We start from the raw sequence: 14,560 nt of genomic DNA on the forward strand, positions 1-14,560 counted from the left end.
GTATGAATTAACCTTAAAATGTTTGTCTTCTTTTTTGAATATATTTCTAATTATGAAATGTGTCATTTTGAAATTGAAGGTGAAGTTGAAATTATAGGTGAAGTTGAAATAGGAGGTGGAGTTGAAATAGGAGGTGAAGTTGAAATTGAACTTGGAGGTATGAAATGTTTGTATGTGTATATATGTGTATATATGTGTATATATGTGTACATATGTGTATATATTTGTGTATATAATTGTGTGTGTATATATATGTGTATGTGTGTGTATATTGTTTTGAGTTGTTTGTGTATGCTTGTATGTAGATGTCGACCAATGATCGTAGTTGGATGAATCGTCGATTAGAAAGTAACCGAATAACACTTACTCCGGAATATAAATTGGGTGTTGAGCAATTTATAAAATTTGCAATTGAGAATAAAGGTGTAGTTGAAGATTTGATGAAGTGTCCATGTGTTAATTGTAAAAATGGGACATGGGAGACCATTGAAAATGTTAGATATCATTTGATAGCTAATGGAATTTGCTTGGGTTATAAAATTTGGACATCTCATGGGGAGTCATCACGAAGAAAAAATAATCGTGTTCAAAAAGAAGTTGAAAAACCGGTAGACATGGAAGCGATGTTAAGAGATGTTGGAGCCGAACCTAAGGCTTGTACTAGTAGAGTAGAAGAACCACCTAATGCGGATGCTTCCGAATTTTACAAAGAAGTCAATAGATGTGGAACACCAATATATCCGGGAAACACCAATTACACAAAACTATCTTTCACCACAAGGTTGTTGCACTTTAAGAATGAATCCCATTGTAGTGAGAAATCTTTTAATTTGTTACTTGAGATTATTGGCGATGTTCTTCCACCAAAACACACATTACCATCTACTTACTATGAGGTGAAGAAAATAGTAAAGGAATTGAAGCTTTCATACAACAAAATTGATGCTTGTGAAAATAATTGCATGTTGTTTTATGGGGATGATAAAGACAAAAAAGATTGTGATCATTGTGGAAAGAGTCGTTACAAAGAAGCATGTGGAAAAAAGAGTACCACAATTCCTCGTAAGATTTTAAGACATTTTCCTCTTATAGATCGTCTCAAAAGATTATTTATGTCGGAGCATACGGCTAAACAAATGACATGGTACAAGAATAGAGAGGTAAAAGAGGGAGAAATTAGTCACCCCTCGGACGGAGATGATTGGAAAAATTTTGACTTGCAACACCCTTCGTTTGCTAAGGAATTTCGTAATGTACGACTTGGTCTTTCAACCGATGGTTTTAATCCTTTTGATAATTCCGGTAATAAAGTATATAGTCTTTGGCCGGTAGTAGTTGTTGTGTATAATCTTCCTCCATCGATGTCAATGAAAAAACCCTACATGTTTTTTACTCTCATTATTCCGGGTCCGGATAATACAAAGAAGGATCTTCATGTATTTCTTCGTCCGCTTATTGATGAGTTAAAGATTTTGTGGCATAGTGGAGTTGAGACATTTGATCAATCATAAAAAAATAATTTCCACATGAGGGCGGCATTGATGTGGACTATAAGTGACTTTCCGGCTTTAGCACAACTCAAAGGATGGTCAACAAAAGGCAAATGTGGATGCCCGGTTTGTCTTGGAAGTGTAAAAGGCTTCCAACTTAAAAATTGTGGAAAGCCATGTTGGTATGGGACTAATCGAATTTTTTTGAATGAAAATGATTCGTTACGGAAAAAAGGACCCAAGTTCGCAAGTACAGAGCGGGCCGTTTTTAGAGGTCGGATGAGTGGGGAGTATGAAATATCAACATTTAATCATTTGCAATTCCCTCCTCCCGGAATATTGACCAAACAACGAGCTTTGGGTTATGGCAAAGAACACAATTGGACTAGTAGGCCAATTTTCTATGAACTTGAATATTGGTCGTCACTTAGGTTACGTCATTGTATTGATGTTATGCATACCGAAAAGAATGTTTTTGAAAATGTATTTTACACAATTGTGGATGACCGTTTCAAGTCAAAGGATCACAACAAGTCTAGGATGGATTGTAAGGAACTTGGTGTGATGTCCGGGTTATGGTTAAATAATGGGGTGAAGCCAAAGGCACGTTTTACGCTTACAAGACCCCAACTTCGCCAATTATGTGAATGGGTATCATCATTAGATCTTCCCGACGGGTGTTGCTCAAATCTAGCTCGATGTGTCAAAATGGATGTTCTCAAGTTTCACGGGTTAAAATCGCATGATTGTCATATTTTTATGCAAAAATTGATGAGTATTGCTTTTCGTGAGTTTTTACCTCGTGATATTTTGGATGCCCTTGCGGCACTATCAAATTACTTTGTCGATATTTGTTCGACAATTCTAGTACGTAGTGATCTAGAACTTCTAGAGAAATCCATAGTAAAGACACTATGTGTGCTAGAAACTATTTTTCCCCCAAGCTTTTTTGATATTATGGAACACTTGGTTTTACACTTGGCCGAAGAATGTCGTCTAGGGGGACCCGTTCACTATAGATGGATGTATCCTTTTGAACGGTTGTTAAAGTTTATGAAAGATAAGATCAAGAATAAGGCACGAGTGGAAGGTTCGATTGCGGAAAAATATGTCGAAGAAGAAACCGTCAACTTTTGTTCATATTACTTTAAGTCAAATGTTGGCACAGTTCATAACACCGTGGGAAGGAACGAAGTTGCGGTTGAGAAACAAGATGATAGTATTTTGGAGGTTTTTAGATATCCAATTGAGTGTTTGGGAAAACATGTTGTTCGATACTTGGATGATGGTGAATACTTCATTGCGGAATATTATGTTCTCTTGAACATGCCAGAGGTTCAACCATATATTCGGTATGTTTATTTTGTGAAAAAATTCATAAAAAGTAAGTTTGAATCTTGTTTTAACTATCCACACTTTTGTGTAGAGAATACGCATCTTATACGGGTGCAACGCCCGAAGAATTGGAATCACTTCTCAAGACTAACTTCAAAATTTGGTTCAAGAAAAAGGTAACACATTTATTATTTTTTGTTTTGATTTTGTATTGATTTTTGTTTTCATCTTGTATTGATTTGTATGTTATTATATTTAGATTGAGAATGATGTTGCAATATATCCACGGTTCAAAGATCTACTTAATGGACCATCTCGCATGATTATGACGTTTCAATCTTGCAAGGTTAATGGATATAAATTTCGTTGTAAGGATAAATCCGGTGTCCTTGTCAAAGGTACATCTCATGTTAATGCCCTTGAAAATTATTATGGTCAATTAGAAGAAATTATTAGACTTGTTTATAGGGGGGGAAATCATGTGTATTTGTTTAAATGTTGTTGGTTTGATTCCGCGGGAAGCGGTGTACGTGTTGACAAAAATCGAATTGTTAGTATAGACATAAAGTCAAGACTAAGGTCGAACGAGGTATTTGTTTTAGCAAGTCAAGCGACTCAAGTGTATTATGCACCAAGTGTATTAAATCCTCGTAGTAACTTCTATACGGTTATTTCAATTAAAAATAGTCCTCTTGATGAATCAACTACCCCTTCTACCGAAAATCCCTACCAAGAAAATATATCTAATGCATCCACTTCAATATTTTCATTGTTCGTTGACTTTGCACAATATGAGCCAATTCCAAGAATTCGATTCGAAGATCATGATAATGATGAAGTTGATGACGATGATGAAGATGAAAACAATGAAGAATTTGATGAGGAAGATCAAGAAAATGAAGAAGAAATAGGAGGAGGAGGAGGAGGAGAAGAAGAGGAAGAAGAAGAGGAAGAAGAAGAAGGTTATGAAGATATTGATTAGTGGCTAGATATTGTAATTAACTATTTTAGTTTCATGGAATTGAAATTGTAATGTTATGCTTCAAAATTGAAATGTTATGAGATTTATTTTGTGAAATTTGGTCATTGTATACGCAGAAAAGCGACAAATCATGGTCATTTTGATCTTTTTTTTTTCATTTACACCCAGAAAACCGACCGACTTGGGGTCATTTCCGACCAATTGTGGTCATTTTCTTGCAGAAAACCGACCAAACTCATCACTTTTCCGACCAATTGTATTCATTGTACTGCAGAAAACCGACCAACAGCATATACTGGCAGTCGGTTTTGACTTGTAAAAAAAACAAAAATTTAAACACAGAAAACCGACCATTTGCTTGATATTTCCGACCAAACTCATAAACTGAACACAGAAATCCGACTAAATGCAACATATTTCCGACCAAACTTATAAACTGAACACAGAAAACCGACCAACTTTAAGTCATTTCCGACCATTATCCTCAATGCAGAAAACCGACCGATTTTTTCCTTCATTTCCGACCGCTGTGCGGTCGGTTTTGACTTGTGAGAAAAACAAAAAAAATATACGGCTAAGTAAACTTTTAAAAAAAAACTAAAAAAATTGAAACTAGCTTTTAATTAGTTACTAAATTAATATAAAAATATTCATCACTTAATATTTGATTTTTAAAATTTTTTATTTTCATAACAATTTATAAATACTAACTAACTAACTTCAAATTAATTATTCAAACAACAGAAAAATGTAGAATCTTTGTGATATGGTCTAATTTAAGGTACTAATCACGATAACAAAAGAAGAAAAATATAAAAAAATTATAAAGACGCTTTTCTGTTACGAATCATGCATTGCAGTGAACGTCGGAGTTCAGGGTTTGGATTTTATCTGAACTTATCCTAGGGTTTACACTTTCGAAATATCAATTTATTTTTTGGGCGATCCAACCGTACGGATCGTAAATTAAGTAGTTATCGTACTTGTATACCAAAAATCAAATCAATAGGATTTTATCTGTTGAGATATTATAACAAAAATATTAGGTTATACTTAAATATGAACGTAGGGTTAATTTTTTAAAAAAATAAATAAATAATTTAAATGATCCAACCGTACGGATATGAATATAATTACTTAACTTATATGGGTCCTTAAAATCAATCATTTTGAACATTAGTTGAAGGAATATTATAATGAAATATTGAATTTTATTTATTTTATTTTGTAAAATAAGGTTACGTATATATTTAAGTCCCTTGATGTTTAACTTAATGTTGTGGCTGGTCTGGTGGTCGAGCGTTGTCCTTCGTACACAGGGGTCGCGGGTTCGATTTGTGTCCTGTTTTGCTTCAATCTATCTTGTTTTGGCTCCTGTGCTGCTTTAATCTGGTGTTTTTCGTATGTTTTTGTGTTTTGTGCATGCATTTGTGGGTGTTCTGTGCACGTAATGTATGGGTATTGTTCCAGAACACTGGGTTGCACCTCCTTCGCTTGCTAGTCGGTGGAATTTTTGTTTCAGTCCAGTTCAGTTTTATATGGTTCTTAATTGCCTTCCACAAAACTAGTGCTCGAGTTTATGAGTCAAGTAGTTCATTTATTTATAACAAAGGCCGATTGTTAATGTGCCTTGGTCCATTAGATATTTTATCTCTATATAATCCAACCCTCATATTTGTGTAATGAAAGATGAAGCTTCAGTATGATTAGAGACTTGCTTTCTTTTAGGTTTATGAACTCTAGTAATCATTTCCTTGTTCAAAGATAGTGAACCATGTCCTCACCTTTTGCTGTAAAATTGTGGTGTAAGAAAATTATTCGAAATACGGTTAATTGCTTCCAAACACATAGGTCATTCAAAAGGAAAGGGCCTTTTTCATTTTGATAACTATACGACAATGTTTAATTGTTTATATGTCGTGTCTTTTCATATATGTAGTAGTTCATTTCTTTCTTGTGCTATTGAAGAAGGTACTCTCGGTGTGAAAATATATATGTTTAATTGCACTTACTTGAGCAATGTCATGTCTAGCTCTACCCTCTCATTGCCAGTATTTTGTTTTTTTTGTTTGTGCAAACTGATGTGCTCATTATATAGCCTAATCCAAGACATAATATCTCATTATGATGTGCTAAGAACATGCTTCATTTTTTTTTATCTTTTCTTCGTGAATGTGAATTAGTGTTTGCATTTTGTTTAACTAGTATATATATATATCTTATGATCATTAATTTCAATTGACTAACTATATATGTCATTATTGTTCATGTATAGGCTATGGCGCCAAAAAAAGACAAAGGCAAAAAGAAGATCGCCATTTCTCAAGGTAGCACGACTCGTGGCAAGAAAGGCCGCAACTCTACAACTCAAGCTGAAGATCAAAGCCCACCACGGACTCCTCCAACTCAAGCAGCTGATGATCAAAGCCCACCAAGTCCAGCTACTCCGCCAAGTCCTGCGGGAAGTCAAACTGAATTTGTTCGCTTGATACGTAGGCCCAGAACTAATTCTATGGGAAAGTTCGGGGAAGAGCTGCCTAGAAAACCTACCCGGATTGACATTCATGGCGGGCGGTAATTACTTAATCATTTTATTTTTGCATTTATAATGTATTTTTTGTTTTTGGATTTTGTCATAAGATTTTTTTGTCATCATTGTACAGTATCTTTGATGACCAAGCAAAGAAGACTTTGCTTGCAATACTTCGTGATCTTTGGCCGGTTGGATCATACACATATACCGATATTATAGCCAAAAAGCCGGACTGGATGGATGATGTTGTTAATGAGTTTAAGGTATATACATATATGTACAATTTTCCTTGTATTCTTTATATATATATATATATATATATATATTACATATACACACACACACATACATATGTTCCTTGTATATATATATTTAACTTAATTTTCTATTCCTTATATATATATATATATATATATTACATACTCACACACACACACACACATACATATATTCCTTGTATATATATGTAACTTAATTTTCTATTCTTTACATCCTATATATAAACACACACACACACACATACATATATTCCTTGTAATGCTTGCTATATATATAATTAACATGTTTTTTATTTCATTTCAGTGCTTCTACAAAAATTTGAGGGGACAAAGTCGGACGGAGGCCAACTGGAGTATAAGGGAGCACGTGAAAAGAACTTGTAAAAAAATGATGAATGAGGAGAAGCGCCGCTTGGTGAGAAAAATGAAGGAAACTGGAAAGTCGGCAAAGGATCTGAGGCCGGGGTATTTTCAAGGCCCTTTTTGGGAAAATCTGTTGAAATATTGGGATAGCGACACTCACAAGCATCGATCCAAGGTTGGATCACAAAATCGAGAAAAGGTGGAGACCTTGCACACTGCCGGTGCAAAATCTTTTGAAGCAATTGAAATGGTAATTCAAAACATTTTTATTATACAATTTAGGAGTAATCAAGTTCAGTTATGTTTCTTAATTATTTAATAATGCCACATGCTTATTTTCTTGTTTAATTATATTGTACATGCTTATGGTAATTATATTGTACATGCTTATGGTAATTCAAAACATTTTTAATGAACAACTGTGATTAATTATAATTCCCTTGTTCTAGGAAATGACGGCAGAAAAAAAGGGGAAGAAACCGAAGCGCCTCGAATTGTGGGAAAGGACCCATACAACAAAAGCATCGAGGAAGGCGAGGGAGGCTAGCAAGGGGAAAAAATGCCCTCCTTTGGTCTATACTACGCCAGGGGCGATGGCCATAGCGGTTAGTATATAAATTTAGTTTTACTTGTACTTTTACATGAATTGACATATGAAATTATCCTATAATTGTACTTGTACTTAATTGTACTTAATTATTCTATATATGATTGTAGTTGAATTCATATAATTGTACTTGTACTTGCACTTAAATTCACCTTGATCATATATACCTAGTTATAAGAATGTTTAATTTGTTTGTCTACATATATACATATATACACGTAATTAACTTTAGTTTTATGTTCTTTTCAGTCTCGCTATAGTGCCATTCTAGAGAATTCAGGGGTTGACTTAACTCCGGGATCAGATTACTCGGAGCCTATAGAGTGGTGGTTGCAAGCAACAACAGACGGCGCAAATACGCCAAAAAAGAATCGGCTCATTGGATTTCCAATAGTGCCTGCAAACACGTTGTTGCCAAATCTGGCTCACCGCTTCAGAGAAACTACTAGGGGGGGTGCAAGTTCCTCGTCTTCTGTCTCCAACCGCTCAAATATACCAGACCCTCTGTTTGTGCAAGTTGTTCGCAATGCTCTCACAAACGCACAAGTAAATCCAACTAATTTCCAGCAACAGTTGGACACTGCAGAGCTAGAAGGTCTTGCTAGGAACCTTATAGAAGTTTCTGATCCGGAGAGTAGAGGCAACTTCAACTCCATTTTCTTTAGGGAGGTTGTGAATGTTGTCACGACAATCATGAGCGACATCTGCAACAAATACGAGGCTGGAACCCAAGCTGTAAGTATATAAGTATTTATGTGTGTGTGTGTGTGTGTGCAATGTATATTTGTGTGTTTGAATTTTATGTGGGAGGAGGTAATTATAAACGATGAATTGTTGCAGGCAATTGCAGATGCCAACAAGGATGATACCGATGGTGAAAGTTCGGAGAACGACCTCGGTGAGGATGATGGAGATGGTGCTGGTGACGATGCTTCCGATGATGCTTCCGATGGTGATAGTTAGCATGTTAATTAGTTTTTAATTAGCTAACTATTATTGCTTTTGTTAATGACTTTTGGTTGGATAATTTTGGGATGCAACCTGAATTTGCATGGTTTCGCTATGTTAAAAGAATTGTATCTTGTGAATTTGCATGGTTTGGATAATTTGTATGGAAGTGTTTGGTTGTATTTGAATGATGTTTTAAATTAATGCATATTGGATGTTGTTTTTGGTTCAGAATTTGATATTATTTGGTATTTTGTTTGTGTTTGTTGGGTATGGTAAATGACAGGAAAGGTATATAGTTCATACTGTAAGCACTGGATTTTTTGAATTTTGGTGCCCAGAAAACCGACCAATTCTGGTCATTTCCGACCAAATCTGGTAACAACACACCCAGAAAACCGACCAACAGCACACATTTCTGACCAAATATGGTCATACTTGGTCTCAGAAAACCGACCAAATTCTTCATGCCGTCGGTCGGTAATGAAGCATATGGGCGGACCACTAAAACCGACCAATTTTTGTGTAGCTCCAGTGGTCAGATTTAAAACAGAAGCTCAGGAGCTGGCCAAAAAAATCTCCCCGACCGAACGAGCCATAACCGACCGAATCAAAACCGACCAGAACATATTCCCGACCAAGACATAACCGACTAAGCTTCGTCGGTTTTGTATTTCTTATTTCCGACCGAGTTATACCCGACCACGGTTTAGTCGGTTTTGTCTCGTTCCACGTGTCTGCCAAGTCACATGTGGGGCCACGTTTGCGGGAATGCAAACACATTACCGACCGATTCAGGCGGTCGGAAATTGGTCGGTAATGAGACTCATTTCGGACCGACTTGGCATTTCCGACCAGGTTTTAAGGGACCAATGCTGTCGGTCGGCCATCGGTCGGAAATGACTTCAAAACCGACCGAAATCCTTCATTTCCGACCGATTTCGGCGGTCGGAAATGCCCTGTTTTCTTGTAGTGTGTACTCCTTCTCCCGCCTACGAGCCAAAAATATAGGTTCTATTTACCTTTTTTAAATATATTTTTATTATTTTAAAATTGTATTATTCTTTTAATATTAGATTTTCAAACTTTAATATATCTGATAAATTAATAATAATAGTTTTTTGTAAAAATATGCATAAAATTATTATTTATAACCGAATTTAGTTTTTATGTTAAAAATAATTGGTTTAGTATTTAGTTGAAATTTTTTTATGTTTTAGTTTAAATTATGTTGGTAGCTGGTTCAGTTTTAAATTATATTATTGAAAATATTTTTCATTAGATTCAACTTTACAAAATAATATACATACATACATACATATATTTATTTAAAAGGTGGTCTTGCTATATGCTAAACATCACTATTCTCAATAATTTAAGTGAAGATGATATGGTGGCTAGCTAAGAAACCATATAAACAATATTATATAAAGATTTTTATACTTCCGGATGACATCTAATGTATAAATAACTTACATCTTTTTTAATAAAATCTCTTCATAAATATAAAGAATGTTGTGCTTTAATTGAAAATCTTAGATATTATTCCGAAAAGATTTTTATTCATTAAATTGAACTAATAAATAATTGTTGGTAGAATATTTCCTTGTAAATATAAGCAATGATGTGGCCAACCAAACAATTTAAAATCTTAGATTATATTCTTTAAAGATTATTAGTCTACTAAATTGAAATCTAGGATTATATTCCAAATAGATTATTCCTGTAATTAATTGAAAATCTTGGATATTGTTCTTAAAAGATTAGTATTTCTCAAATTGAACTAATAAACAATGTTTTGTAGAAGATCCATTTATAAATATAAGTAATAATGTGGCCTACCAATAAATTTAAAACTTTGGATTATCTTTCTATAAGATTATAACTCAAAAAAATTCTCCCCTATATATATAGACCATATTTACATAGTATATCTATTATATTATATATATCTATTATATTTACTCATATTATATATATCTATTATATTTTCTTCATATTTTAGTGTTAAATTACTTAAAATAGATATATGTTATAGTATTCAATATTGGAACCACATTTTATATGTATTCTATAATAGAATTTATAATAAAATTGATGATTTATTATGGTGTGCTATGTCTCCGTGGAATGTTGGCATATATATATATATATATATATATATATATATATATATACACTTTCATTATAACTTTCTCTTATAATCCACTTCACATATAATATTTTTGTGCAAAATGCTAGAGTCCACACCGTTCTCAAAACTATTTCATTAAATTATTCATGAATATATATCAACCACGCGTCCACGCCCATTAAATCTTCCATTTTACTATTATATCATAATTTAATATTAACTTGTCACAATAGTGTGGAGAATGTAGGGGTCCGAGAGATGTCATCATAAAATATACTTTTATGATGCATCATGTGCTACAAACAATTTAAGAAAGTTTTAATATGAAAATTTTGTAATAATAATAATTGTTTGGGGGGCACTCAAGGCTTTTCTTTTTGAAAATCATTTTATTATTATGTGAATTAATAAATAAAATTATTTCAATTCATATATAACTTTTGTTAAATTGTATTTTTATTTATACTAGTGTTATTACTTGACTCGGTCTCTTTAAACTAACTATATATCCTGCTAAGATTTTGGATTGTGGGCCTAAAATTGTGGATTGTTGAAAGCCGTGTTTCATTATATCTTGTTCATGTTCAAGTATTTTGTAAGTTATACTTATCTGAGCTCTTATCTATACTGCACTTAAGTGTCAAAAAAAAAAAATCTATACTGCACTTAACTGAAACACTAATTCATCATTATATCTTGTGAGCCATTGAACTCAGTTACTAATTCATCATTATATCATTATAATAGCGCCTAAACTTAAACTTAAGGGGGCAAATTGTCAATTACGCTAATAATTATAAGAAACTCATCATAATTGTAAAATTATGAAAGTAATTCTTATGTGTTATATTTTATGTCAAAAAATAAAAATAAATTTCTTATGTGTTATATTTGATATAATATTTATTACAGTACCTTTTGATTAGAAAATATATAATCTTATAAGAAAACTTATCAAATTTATGTAATAAATAATAATTAGTTAGGGGACTAGGAAGGCTTTTGTTTTTCAAAATCATTTTATTATGTGAATAATAAAAGAATTATTTCCATTCATATATAACTTTTGTTAAATTTTGTTTGTATGGATACTAGTGTTATTACTTGACTGGACCGCTCTTTAGCCTAACTATATATGAGCCTAAAATTGTGGATTGTTGAGGCGGTGTTTCATTATATCTTCTTCAAGTATTTGTAAGTTATAGTTATCAGGGTTCTTATCAATACTGCACTTAAGCTGAGACACTAATTCTTCATTACATCTTATTTGCCCTTGAAATGTTTTACTAGTGCATAAATCTCAATAAAGTTTTCATCTATTGAATCCTAGGTTGATAAGTATTCTTTGATTTGATCGATCTTTGAGCTTAATTAAGTGAAATTGATTAGTAAGAGTTTAGATCTACTATATACTTATTCACTTCTGTACCCGAATTGAAGTTTCTTTTACTGATGCACAACTCCTTGACTAATTGGGGGAAGAAGTAAATCGACCTTCGGTCTTTAATTGGAGTAATTTTTGAGCATGGTAATTGAAATTTGGCACAGATCTCTCAACTAGATCTCAACTTAAGATTGCATCCCTTATCTTTATGTTATGTATCTATGTATGTATGTTCTTCTCGCTTTTTTAATCGTATCTCAATTATAGCTTCTTTTTTCACCTGCAGAAACCCTGATTAATTCAGCCAAGCCCTAAAAATGAAACTGGGGGTGTCCTCCCCAGCAGATCAAGGTGAAAAAGATGGGGCGATTGTTCCTGTCACATCCGTAGTACCATCATTCCCTTGTATATTGAAGAGGAGGTGCATGTTTGATGACATAATTTATGATTATATATATAATATGATTAAATATGCTATTTGTTTTTTATTTTGATTTAAGTTAGTAGTAAATAGATTGAATTTACACATATCATACTTGAATTAATTAAGACATAAAAATGTAAAACAAAAACAAGCAAACCCCAACAAGTTGTAACATTTCTTACCACTCTTGTCATGGTGAACCTAAAAATTTGATAAAAATGGTAGGTTATAATTAGTATAAAATGAAGATAGTGATAGAAAACGGGCCACATTAGTTATTATCCCTTTTTATATGAAGATAGTGATACTTATAAAGCTCAATATGCCTTGCTTAATAACTGCTGGCTGCTAATAAAGTTTAATGTTGTTAAAATATTTATAACAAGTCGTCTCTGCATGTTTTGTATGTATATACCTCTGTGCAGTATTCTACTCATAAGTCTATTTTAAAACACGGTAGATGAACTAGCATCATATATAATGCTCTCAAGTGGAAATGGTAGAGTAGGGTCTTAATTTATTTTTCAAAATGTTATCTATTCCCATCTAGTTTCTTGTGGTAAGTTCCCAATTTACGACGGAATATTTCTGTCGTTTATCTCAAGTAGTAAGTTCGAAAAACCGTCACAATTTTCCAAGAGCGTCGTAAGTATGTTCTTCATCTCCTCGGATGTTGCAGTTTCTCATTTGAGCTTTACTTTTCAAATTTAGATCAAGCCTCTAATTAAAAATTTTGTTGTCTAATCAAATTAGATGTAAATGCACTAAAAATGAATTTTTAATTTAAAAGAAATCAACCGCGGATGCAGAAGCACATGTGATAAGAAGAACCTATTCTAAGGAGGTAGCAATCAAAAATTTTGTTGTCTAATCAAATTAGATTTAAACGCACTAAAAATGAGAAAATGAACTTTTAATGTAAAAGAAATCAAAGGCATCGGATGCAGAAGCACATGTGATAAGAAGAACCTACTTTAAGGAGGTAGAAAATGACCTATAACTTCAAAAATATATATTAAATTTCTAAAATCAATAAATTTTCAATAACTTATTAAAATAAAAAAATGAATATATATATTTTTGAGAAAACCCATGTTAACTATCATGTGCTACAAATAATTTAAGAAAGTTTTAATATGAAAATTTTTGGTTTCGCGTAATATAAATATTACTTTATCATTATAATTATTATAAACTTATCTTTTTTATTATAGTTACGCTGTATGTCTAAATTGCCAAATAAAATGATTAATCATTGTGTGTTATATTTGATATAATAGTTATTCTAGTACCTACCTTTTAATCATAAAATGTATAATCTTCGAATTTTTGTAATAATAATAATTGTTTGTGGGGCTCGGAAGGCTTTTCTTTTTGAAAATCATTTTATTATTATGTGAATTAGAAAAAAAAATATTTTCATTCATACATAAGTTTTGTTAAATTGTATTTTTATTGTTACTAGTGTTATTACTTGACTCGGTCTCCTTAAACTAACAATCTATGGGACTAAGATTGTGGATTGTTGAAGGCCGTGTCTCTTTATATCTAGCTCTGAGTATTTTTTAAATTGTAGTCGTATGAGCTCTTATCTATACTTCACTTAAGTTTAGACACTAATTCATCATTACATCTTGGTGTCCATTGAACTCATGTACTAATTCATCATTATATCTTATTCAAGTTTTCTTCATATATGTATATAGAATAAAGGTGACAATATCCATGATCATTTTATTATTATCAAATATTTTACTAATGCATAAATCTCAATAAAAATTCCATCTATCGAATCCTAGGTTAATAATAATTCTTCGATTTGACCATAATTTTATAATCTATCTTCGTTCTAGTTATTCAAGATAAATCGAATTATCTTTTCGGATTTCAAGCTAAACTAACCTCACATGCAAGAAAATGACCAAAACCAAATATCCTAACAAAAAAACTAAAAGCATATAAATTTAGTCGATTGCAATATTTGAATTTACCATATTCAAAAATTTGAAAAATTAGAGTAGATTACTAATTCAATCTCTCTTACCTCTTTTACAAATAGAAAAACAATTTAATTAATCAATT

The 14,560-nt window shown here is 32.4% G+C and overlaps 2 protein-coding genes across 2 annotated transcripts; both read left to right on the forward strand.

The window, feature by feature from the left end:
* Positions 1–305: 305 nt before the first annotated feature.
* Positions 306–1,511, forward strand: LOC135149400 (uncharacterized). The gene has a single exon (XM_064085103.1). It carries the CDS (start codon positions 306–308, stop codon positions 1,509–1,511), a length of 1,206 nt encoding a protein of 401 aa, XP_063941173.1.
* A 15-nt stretch (positions 1,512–1,526) lies between these two features.
* On the forward strand, positions 1,527–3,807 carry LOC135149401 (uncharacterized). Its single transcript, XM_064085104.1, has 3 exons — positions 1,527–2,842; positions 2,917–3,001; positions 3,085–3,807. Exons 1-3 carry the CDS (start codon positions 1,527–1,529, stop codon positions 3,805–3,807), a joined length of 2,124 nt encoding a protein of 707 aa, XP_063941174.1.
* The last annotated feature ends 10,753 nt before the right edge of the window (positions 3,808–14,560 follow it).

This window comes from Daucus carota, chromosome 9, assembly GCF_001625215.2.
Source record: "Daucus carota subsp. sativus chromosome 9, DH1 v3.0, whole genome shotgun sequence".
Taxonomy (NCBI): Eukaryota; Viridiplantae; Streptophyta; class Magnoliopsida; order Apiales; family Apiaceae; genus Daucus; species Daucus carota.